General features: G+C 36.5%; 1 protein-coding gene across 1 annotated transcript in view; it reads left to right on the top strand.

Moving 5' to 3' along the window:
* Nucleotides 1-12,197, top strand: part of LOC137295441 (unconventional myosin heavy chain 6-like) — a 468,840-nt gene that overhangs the window by 433,886 nt on the left and 22,757 nt on the right. Inside the window, exons 40-41 of the mRNA XM_067826813.1 lie at nucleotides 4,414-4,497; nucleotides 9,429-9,548. Of these exons, the coding sequence (XP_067682914.1) occupies nucleotides 4,414-4,497; nucleotides 9,429-9,548 (204 nt within the window). The remainder of the gene's footprint in view (nucleotides 1-4,413; nucleotides 4,498-9,428; nucleotides 9,549-12,197) is intronic.

Genomic DNA, 12,197 nt, shown 5'->3' with positions numbered 1-12,197 from the left:
GATATCCTACAATTCGTGACTGGTTCGTGACCTCTTGTGACGGACAAAATCATCACCGCAGGAACATGCTTTGATCCAGAGGTCACACATCTCAGGTTTTGATTTTGACTTTTGAAATTTGATGAAAAAAAATCATCTGCCATGTGTGGCTTATGGCAGAAGCGTGAGTCACTTTTGCAAGTGCAATATATATAGATATTATTCTTTGAACCTGGCAATGATCACTCAAGGGCACGGTTGATTTTTTTTCTTGTGTGCGTGGTTATATCATTGGACCACCTGTTTCATGGGATCACGTCCATCCTTAACCTTCTGAACCTCGTTGCATTCAGTATAAATACAGGCATGCCCATCTTCATAAATATTTGGGGGGATTTAACTGCAAGTGTTTACATTATAATAAATCAGTATCATGCGACTTTTTGAATTCTATAATACATGTGACCCATGAAGGTTGCTTTCAGCTACCCATGCTTGCCATAAAAGGCGACTATGCTTGTCGTAAAATTCGTCTAAAGGGATTGGCTGGTCAGGCTTGCTGACTTGGTTGACACATGTCATCTGTTCCCAACTGCGCAGATCGATGCTCATGTTGTTGATAACTGTGTTGTCTGGTCCAGACTCAAGTATTTACAGACTGCTGCGATATAGCTGGAATATTGCTGAGTGTGGCTTAAAACAAAACTCACTCACTCACTATAATACACAATTACAATATTCATTCGTAACAATGTGCAGATTGATCTCTAAGGAAAAATGAACTCACCAAAGTGCTTATTAGTCCTATGTGTACATTTCATGCATCCTTACGATTATGTATGTTCAAGATACACAAACCTTTTCATGACATCTAGAGTTTATAAAGATAAAATCCAGCATATCGATTTTGTGATATAGTGAATGATCAATCTGTATCCATGCTGTCTAGTGACCAAATGTGCTCTTCAGAAATTTAGCCCACAACCCATCACCTGTCTTTTTCCCCTTTGACAGTTATCTCATGATACGATTGGTCATAGATAACAAATCAGCCACTATATTGAGCAGTTGAGATACAAAACATTCTATAAGGGAACTTTGATGATGCCCCATTCTATGACCCTTTGTCTTATATATGTGTTGGGAGTAGTATTATACAGTATGTATATATGTATGTTCGTATGTTTTCTGCGGTAAATGTAGATGAACCAAAGTGACAAACTGTGAATCTGCTCCGTGTAAGTCACAGACTAGCGTATTAGTACTTTCCTTAAAATATTTAGTATACACTAACAATGTATCAGTGAAAACTCTTCTTTCACAGAAGATTATTAAGCATGTACGTAAGTTCTTCTTTGCTGCCACTGAGATAGATGTTTTGTACAATTTAACCTCACACAATGATATGATAGGGACAATTTAAGCATGTCTCAGGTCTTACATACAAAGAATGCATACAAAAGTGAAGAAAATAGATATGTACAAGCCACCAAAGGTCCACAAGAGAAAGTGCAAATTTTGAAGACAGTGCATATATAATATGTATTCACACCTGCTTCCTTTCAACATTGTTACGGTTAAGAATTTACTGTGATAAACTATGTAAGAAATCCCTTGTGAACCAGCAAAACAGAACAAAAACAAGTTTAAAAGATTCAGATATTATTATTTAGCAACGAGAGCAAGGTATACAAAGTCACAATTCAATAGTCACGATATCTATTTCAAATACAATACAAGTGAGACAAAATCTATGACAATGGGTCACAAAATATAAAATAGCAAACTCACCCAAGACTTAGTGTGAGAGGGAAACAATCGAGCAGAATGTACCACAGCAAGTGGTCTGACAGCAGTTTCAAGCAATGACGGATAAAGCGTTGGCAATGTAACTCCAGTGAATGAATGTGAATCTGTGTCGCTCACAACACCGCAGCTTACATTTATATTCATTTTCAGTCGTTTCCCGAAAGTACAAGCACTTACTGCCATCGCCAACACTGTAGAATGCCCTCGAAACAATGTCTCCCAGAAATAAACAGAAAGTCAAGGGCAGATAATTCCCGGACAAGCCTACTGTGACAATCCTAAAAATGCGGATCATCTATTATACGAAATGTGACCCATCATATTTATTATTACTGAATTAATAACAAAATATACAGAAAATACACACTCGTAACACTCTCCCCCTTGAGGAAGAGAAAGTATCTTTATAACACAATTAAACAGTTAAACAATCAGGACTTGCTCATATGACAAGACCATTTTCTGTAATCCCCAAAACCTGCCAGGGATATCAGGCGTGAATAACACTAATTAGTCTCGCCACAGCCAGCCAGGCAATCAGCATGGGGTTCCAGGTGTTGAGCAGTGAAGTGGCTTAATGAGTTAAGGGGTAGAGTTTTACGAGAGTGTATTTTCTGTAAATTGTATTTTTGATTAAGTGATAATTGTTATTGATTGTTATTGATAGACATTATGGGTCACATTTCGTATCATAAATGTTCAGTGTTATTAGTATTTTAGCATCAGGTTGTTAAGGTAGTACTCTTGACTTTCCTCCTTTGACTAGTTTTATGTACTTCCGGGAGACAGCGAGAAAGTTTTAAGTTGGTGGCGATCTGGTCGCAAAGTGCTTGAATATTCTGGGATCGCTGACTGTATACATAAGGCTGGTTATTATGTTGATGAAATGGACACACGGATTTACTGGAATTGTCATCATTCGGCCTGTCTACACTTGTCTGTCTCGTCTGATTGTCAGCATCGACCAATATTCAACAAGGAGCTCTTGCCATGTATTGTTCAGTATAACTGATTCTCACTCTCAAACCAAGACATTGGTGAGTTGATATTATATTTGTGACCCATTATTTAGATTTGACTCCGTTGCATTGTCTTAGAAACCTCAATTGTGAATCATTACATCTTGCCTTTGTTTGTTCAATACATAATACTGAATATTTTAGACTTGTCTGTGTTATATTTTGCTGGTTCTGAGGGGATTTCTTACAGCTTGTGTTGTGGCACATTTTTAACCATAACAATGGTTTAGATTAGTAACTAGGATTGTTAGTGTCTGTACCCTCAAAGGGGGTTGAAGTACTGTAAAATTATTGTCCTCCTGAAAGGGTATGCAAGTCCCTAAACTTTCAAGGTAAGACTAAATTTATCAAATATTAATCATAGAATTTTTGTTGCTTTAACTATCCGCTACATTTTCATACAATTGCCAGCAGATGAAGGGATGATGTAAATCTTGTTAGGGTCCATGCCGGTAGAAAAGTAATGTAAGTTCCCATTGTTCTAGTATGGTGATCTACCTTCAGTAGTTGGCGATCTATAGTCCCTGTTTTATATTCTACTGTCCGCTTTGATTAAAATGTAGTTTCCATGTTATTTTTATATCCATGTCTGTGATATTCTAGTATTTTTACTGTCCATCGTTGACAAGTTTTGCTCTTCAAAATGTTTTCATTTTATTTTTTGAATAAACTGTTCTCGTCACAATAAAGCTGAGATATTGCTCATGTGACTTTAGATATTAACTCACTCACTATTTACTAGTCCATATATGTTCCATGTTACAAATGAAATGCCACTACCTGAATCAGTCACCATCTTGAACAAATCCTTACGGATACGTGTTATTTGACTGGAGCCTGGCATTACTCCTGTCTGTACTGCTGATTGTGTCTCGTACCCATCCTGCATATCCTGTGTGTATCTCCCAGTTGGTTATGTCAGTATTGTTATGGTCACCAATGATGTCGACAAAACTTGAGACACTGATGTCCAACACGTGTTTGAGCTATTTGTAAGTTGTATCTGTCTTCAATGTGCTAATTTAAAAAATTTCAAATGGGGTATGGGAGAAGATGTTATGCTCGACCACTCTTGTCTCGTGTGTGCACATAACTGGTCAACGTTTATTTTTTTTGTGTGAATACTTTCAAGATGTCTACTGTTGATACGTAAGATGGAAGGATACAAATATATGGATGAAGAACGTCTTTATTTTTGAACGATGTTACATTATCAAGCAAGATGTTTGTACAGTACAATAGGGGTTAGGAAACCAGACACAATAACAACACTTGGGCTTCATAAAAAGCATACTAAAAGAAGAATGCAAAGTACACAAAGGGGATAATAAGCCTGTGGCATACATAAGCAGGGTAGTAGTCTGTACAAACATCTCCTCTAACTTGTATATGCTCTTTTATCCATGTACTGTTCATCACTGCTTGATAACGGTGTTACTACCTACACTGAAACATTGCTCTCACAACAACATAGAAGATGTTTTTTTCATCCAAATGCCCCTCAATGAAGATATGTCAACAGTTACACCTCATTCAATATAAAATTAATTTCTCAAATGAACTTATGTTTGTGACTAGAGTTTACAAAATATGAACTTGTTTTCAGCAAACATATACATCTGCTCTTCCCAAAACACTACTGTTGGCTGTTGATCAAGATGGAATACATCTTCTGGAGAGCAAGACCTTTGTAAGTAATGCATACCCCCAACAGAAGAGTAGCATATATACTGAACCACTAAAGAAATGTTCCACTGACAGCAGTGACTTAAAGCACATACTTTAAGTCACTCTAATTAAGATTGAGTTCAGACTTGACAATTATGGTTACCACAATTTCATGAATCGCTTTCAGAGTTTACACCAAAAATGGTACCATTAAAATACCCCAAGTCAGTATTGTGTGTGGCTGTTATGGGCATCAATGAAAGTGTTGCATTGTCTGTACATGAAATGTTTAGCCTGTTGACAAGCGCACTTGGGTCCATAAATGAAATGCCTGATCAAGTCTAGAAGCAGTTGTCAGCTTTGGGTGAAGGTCATTCAGTCTTCTTTGAATCTCGTCCCGTGTTCTATTGGACTCAAAACAAGACTGACTGCAGGCTATTGTAGAATTTGGTTGCCATGTTATCTTAGGAAGTCCAATGTTACTCTGGTAGTGTGGGCATGAGTGTTGTATTGCCCACAACATGATTTATACATTGCCCCAAATATGGTACAATTTGGGGTCTTATGACTTGGTCAGTATAACGAGCAGCTGTCACATCATTCCTCAACCTGGACAGAGATTCTGAAAGACCAATTGCAGCCCCACACCATGATGCTTGGACCACTTCACAAGTCTGTTTCAACAATAAATTCAATGAAAACGGTTCCATTTCACCATTCTCTCACACTGACATCGACTGTCGAAATACAATGTGAAAAAATTACACTTCTCCACTGTTGATGACGCGAAGTTCAATGCTGAGTTGTCGATTTCAATTGGTTTTAGCGGTGACAAGCTGTGAGGACAGGACTACAGTATGGTCTGTGAGAGCAGAGGTTTCTTCTGCACAAACATCGACACACTGTATCGCACTGATGGTTGTTGTGAGTCCCAATAGTCAGGATTTCCATTTCCATCACTCTTATGAAGTGATCCTGCAGACAGTGACACACAATCTGTTGGTCTTGTGATGTTGCTGAAGGTCGCTCACTATGTCAGTGGTCCTCGATGCTCTTAGTGACCTGATACCGCTGGTGCATTTGGCAGATTGTCCTACCTTGAGCTTTGAAATGACTGACTGCCCTCTATGCAGTCTGGCCAACTTTCAATATCCAAAGATTTGGTTCCTCTGATCTCTTGTGAGTCCTGCCATGGTGATTGTGTCAAAACAAACATGATTTCAGGTGAGTTTGGGACTCCCTTTCATTGGCATGGTTGTCACAATATGCATTTTCATTTTCATGAATGTTGTATGGAACCTTTTACCATGTTTACCTTTAAAGAGAAATTGAGTCGATATGCTTTTTCATCTGAAAAACACCTGATGTCAGTAATAACTGCCAATTTGGATTATAAAACATGTTAACCAAACTGTACAATCATAATTATAACACTACCTTGTATGAACAAAATTTTGCATTTTATTTTGAAATGAGATATTTCTTTTCTGGTTCAGTGTATATACAAATACAATGGACAATGAGACTTTTATTGAATATTGTTAAGTTTGTCTTATCAAGTCATAAAGCTAGAAACATCTTTGGAGTGAATCTGGAATTTTAACTCTTCAAGGAAGTTATCTTGTTGATTTGTTGTTGATTTGCACGCACATGCACATGCACATGCACATGCACATGCACACACACACAAAATAATTTTTGTTTGAACAGACTACTTGCTGATTTGTTTCTCAAATGTACTTTTGACCTGCATAGCCATGAACCCAGACTTTCCTTTTTGAAGATGTACTGCCAGAGCTTTAGATATGCTTTTTGCAATCTGGGTCTGTCAAATATATGCACTTCACTGGGTACTCAGTTTTACCAGTTTGCACCCTTTTATAACATATGGGTATTTTCTATGTCAGTAATTTTAAAAATGTCAAACTATAGCCAGTTGTTTGTATTTTAGATATTATAGGTTATAGAGAAAATAAAAAAATGTGAAGTTTTAACTGACTTATTTGACTTGTACAGTAACCCACTTGAAACACAAACCTGTCAGACTGAATGTCATTTTGAACTGGTTCTTTTAATTGTTGGAACTCTCACAATAATGGAAGTAGGTAAGATTAACTTGATGGACTGCTTACTGAAAGCTTTAGGAGATATTATCTTGTAATCCCAGAAGAGAACTTTTCTTTGCTGACTGACAATAAGTGCAGCATAGTCTCATTTCATCAGATTGTCAATGAAAGGTATCTCTAGAAACTTCATTTTACTATGCAACCCATGAAGAGCCGGGGTAGAATAGGTCTTCAGCAACCCATGCTTGCCACAAAAGGCGACTATGCTTTTCCTAAGAGGCGACGGACAGGATTGGGTGTCAGGCTCACTGTCTGGTTCATCACTGTCATCAGTTCCCATTTGTGCACGTGGTCTTATACAGGCAAATGAACACATGTCTGCGAGAAAGGGGATTATGAGATGTTGTCACAGGAGGTAAGTGTTTGTTACTTGTCATTGGGAGTGAATACTAAGATACTATGTTTGCACATTGATTGAATTAACTGTGACAACCTTCTTCTAAATTAAATCATTTATTCACTCGTTGTATGAGTTCATATAATGAATCGTAAACATGTATTACACCCATGTTCATGTAGATTTGAAATAAACCAAGTTACTAATATAGACCTAACTCATTTGTGACTGTTGATTTTTAAAGTTGACAATAATACATAATCGAATATGAAGTGATAACTCTTGCATCCACTCATAATATACATATATAGCACACATAAACCATACAAAGGTAACTGGAGCATTTTGTTCAAGCTATTTCATGTTAATTTGAAATGTGATTTTTCAGTGCAATCTACATAAGCATTGTGTAAGAAATGTTTGTATTTGATATCTAATTATCTTATCCAGTGTAATGATCTCATGTATCAGATCCGTCATCAATAAAAGGAGGATAATATATCAGTTACGGATTTGATGCATATAATCATTCAATCAGACAACGCAAAATAACAGCCTCTGACAGAATGCATGTCCAGGTAAAGTGTAAAACAAACTAATGCGCCGTTATATCATTGGACAACCTGTTTTATGGAGTCATGCACATTTCCTATGTGACAGGTATCTCATGATACGATTGATCATTGATAACAAGTCAGCCACAATATTGAACCTCCTATTCAGAAACTTTGATGACGCCCATCCCATGACCCTTTGTGTTATGTATGTGCAAGGAATAGCATTATACAATATGTATACATGTATGTTCGTGTGATAACGTATATTTTCTGCATTAAATCTAGATGAACCAAAGTGTCAAACTGTGAATCTGTTCCATTTAAGTCATACACTAGCTTATTAGTACTTACCTTAAAATATTCAGCATACACTAGCAACGTATCAGCGAAAACACTTCTTTTATAGAAGATTATTAGGCATGTGCATAAATTCTTCTTTACTGCCACTGACATAGATGTTTTGAACAATTTAACCTCACACAATGATATGAGAGGGAAAAATTTGTTTAAATATGTGTTACATACAAAGAATACAAACATGTGTTAAGAAAATACACATGTACACGCCACCAAAAGTCTACAAGAGAAAGTGTAATAAAATTACGTAAAACGTTACATATATGATACATATTCACTCTTGTTTTCTTTCAACATATACCTTTACAACGCAATTAAACAATCAGGACTTGCCTGTATGACACGACAGTTTCCTGTAATCTCCGAAACCTGCCAGGAATATCAGGCGTGAATAGCCCTAATTAGTCTCGCCACAGCAAGCAGCACGGGGTTCCAGGTGTTGAGCAGTGAAGTGACTCACAGGCTTAATGAGTTAAGAAGTTATTCACATATCGTCTTGGCCAACATCAAAGTCATAGCACAGTCAACTCTAAATGTAAAATATCTCCACTTTTCAATATGCTCCGACTCATTAAGAAATATGATATGTGTGACCTGCTGGACAACTACACAGATTATTCTGTCATACCATCAAAACTAGCTACGAATCACTTCATCACTGAGCGGATAAAGCAAGTAGAGACTAAGTCATTACAGAGACAAATATCTGCCAGACAGGATCTGAGTAGATATTCCTTGATCGGACATGGTGCACTGAGTATATGGAAACTAGCTATTCATGCTCCCAATAGAATTAGAGACTTATCAACAATTGCAAAACTCTGTGTCAGCAAAATCAAATCTGGTGAATGTAAGTGTGGAAGAGTAGCAAATGACATTGTCATCCGAAGCGAATTAAGGAGAGCAGCCTTGAGTGCACCAGCAAATGGACATGAAGACCTACAGTCAATACTTTAAGACATTCTTTCATTCAACTAAAAGTTGAAACAAGAGAGAGAGGTGCAAATCTTGAAATGGGATAACTATATTAATATGCAATTTACATTACAGTTTTTAAATCTCTGTTGTTACACCTGTGAAGATCTGGTTTAGAATTGGTCTTTGGCTACCTCTGCTTGTTATAAGAAGCAACTAATGGGATAAATAGTCATGTTCACTGTCATTGTATCCTAATTGGATAGTTGCTATAAGTAGGCTCTTAAATGTTTCCTTACTTGATGAAGATTTCACAACCTAAAGCATTGAGTGAACATTGAGAGCTGTGGTCCCTAACCACTCCTTGGCCAGTCTAACAAATGTTACATAGGTGTGGTGAGACAAATCAGTTCTATCATATTATTGACAAAAACATTTTCCTTCAATAGCACTATTAACAATATTTTGTCATAGATTTTGAATATTTATTTGTAGTCTGAGCAGATTTCAGGAAACACTGGTGCATAGTTGCTTTCAAGGAATTTTGTTTTGATATTGGACAAATGAAAAGTTGATACACACTGAATTATAGTCAAAATCATATTCATCAAAGTGCACTAATGAAGCAATATGACAAATAACGATGTTGATTATTTTTTAGAGAGAGCTTGCTGCATACAGTTATTCAGAGATTGTTCACTCTAGTCCTGCCATCAAAAGCATCATGATAGTCATTGGACATGTTGCCAAAGGAACAAAGTTCATGTTTAATACAAACCAGGTGAGTTTTCACATTTTTAACATTGTTGATAGTCACATTTTTGTGTATTGCTTTGAGATTACCTGTAAATTGTTACAGGTCATTCTATACCAATTGCATAGATTGATGCTTGTGCTGTTGATCACTGGATGGTCTCATCTGAACTCAATTATTTACAGACTGCAGCCATATAGCTTAAATATTGCTGAGTGTGACTAATAACTAAATTCACTCACTTAACTGAATTTCAGGGGGTTTAGGGTGCATTTTTTTGTTTTGTTTTATGATTAAATGTTACATAGTTATCATTATAATAGCACAATTTCATTTTCAAACCATAGATACTGTGAAAAAAAACAACCACAAACATGTTTTGTCAGATGTATACTTTGTAAACGTATGATATATCCTGGCGTAATGGGGTTTCTATCAGTTAAGGGTAAAATATTTCATGAATGAAAAATGGATACAATTTTTTCATATCGTTCAGCCTACCTTCAGACAGGATCATTTATTTCATAACCTGTCCCATGTATATCATGTGTTTTCCATCATTAATCCACCACTGCAGTCAAAGCAATCTCAAACGTTCGCTGGACATGACTTCATATGTTTTTGATCTTTTCGGTGGCTGTATATTTTTAGCGATGTTGTGACAGTATCGTACGCCCCAAACTTTGCAAGTCAAATATTTTACTTTGGTGTGATAATAAACAATTTCCCTTTCTAACATGCTTCAAAACAGTTTTAACTGATGCAGAGAATGAAACACCAGCAGAATTAGATTACCCATTTAATTTATCATGGTATGTTGCATATGAGATGGAAAGTCCACTTGCACAAAATCATCTTAGAGCTACAGTTATTATAAATCTGTTAGATTGCGATCTTAGGCTTCGACTGCAATCACCATCCACTTGCACAAAGCGATTGTAGGCTAAGATCATTGTAAATTACGATCCAAATTTACAACTGAGGGGTACACAAAATGCCTGAAGAGGAGTACACAAAGTATGCAGTCTAGACTACCAGTTGTCCAACTTTAATTTTTGTGGAAGTTGCAGTGGCTGAGCGGGCTAGGCAGCTGACTTTGTGTGCTGGCGATTAGGTGCCTGACTCTGAGGGTGCGGGTTCGAATCCCGGATGGGACTCAACCAAAAAAAGTACTAGAATTTGTACTTTACTGAGAAAGTGAAATCCCATATTATGACATATGTTGCATTTGACTACTTTCTAAATAGCATCGTGTAATCATAGTATGTAGTGTTTTTATACTGTGATGCAAATGAATAGTGTTTGATTAATGCTCATGTGTATATGAGTATGGGAACAAAACTAATTTTTGTATATGAACAAGACATAGAAATTGTCCAGTTAGAGTTCTCAAAGGCTTTGTTCTTACAAATACATCCCACTGACACTTGATTTTTCCTAGAGCTTGATTCTGAATCTGCATTTTGAATGTAATGAAAATCTGGCAGTAGTGTTGTCTTTCGTCCTGGTTGTCGACAAAACACTGGCTGCAGTAGTTATCTCAAAATTATTCATCATAACATTCACGAGTGCTTACTTGTGACGGGAAAGAAACTAGCGCCAAACTAATCAAACAATGTTTCTCTTCCCACTGACATGTATCTTAATCGTCAGGGCTTAAGTAAGGGTGACAATCAAAATTCTTGAACTTCACGAGATTTACCCATGGACCCCTGACACATTCAAGCTCAGTGAGCCTTGTACCCAGATGTGTTAGGCCGAAACAACCCGGGACTAACTTCCGGGAACGTTTTTCTACCAGAACGGCCGTGTTTGGGCAAATGTTCTTGCCGAAATTTTCATTACATTGACCCCTGGGTTCTTGAGACTGCCTCCAGGCGTCTTACATTTACTTATCCATATAGATCCCATAGATTACCAGGAGGGTGCTCTCACTGTCCGGTAGAAGCTTTTACACCCATAGCTAATAGCCACATCAAGTGGGGTTCATACATCATTATCACGCACGTATGTTCATATACAAAATACACAATGTGTAATCACTGCAACTATCTACTGTTTAGCACAACATTATCAGAAGAAGAGAAAAAAAATATATATATACACAGATACATGCATAGAACTACATGGAAAATATACAACAAAAGATAAATCTGTAATTTAATGAATAGTATAATTTATAATAGGTGAATGGTATAATTTATGATAAGCGAGTGGTATAGTTTATAATAGGTAAGAGGTATAATTTATAATAGGTATGTGGGAAGAGGAAGAACAAAAGATATGAAATTTTTAATAGAAAAAGAAAAAAAACCTTTTTACTTTACTTTTAGAATTAAGTCAAGCACCCGGTCAACTAGGAGCTCTAAAAAACCCCAAAGTGAACAAAACCCCACACTACATAACCCCCTATAATTTAACCACACTAATATAATACATTATCAGGGTTCAATTTGTAAATATTCTGAATTTCATGGTCCTCTGAGACAAATTCAATCGATCAAGATGGATCTCATACCAAAACTACATATATGTACATAAATCAAATACCATGGTCAAATTGTATCCAAAAAACTATGACATAATAATAAAACTACAATTCAAGTCAAACAAAAAGACATCTCCACAGAGATCACATATCAATAGCCAAATCAAACTTCTGGAAGAGATTGCATG

This window comes from Haliotis asinina, chromosome 8, assembly GCF_037392515.1.
Source record: "Haliotis asinina isolate JCU_RB_2024 chromosome 8, JCU_Hal_asi_v2, whole genome shotgun sequence".
In the NCBI taxonomy this organism is placed as follows: Eukaryota; Metazoa; Mollusca; class Gastropoda; order Lepetellida; family Haliotidae; genus Haliotis; species Haliotis asinina.
Note: the sequence above shows the minus strand (reverse complement) of the source record. Positions and strands in the feature narration are given on the sequence as shown.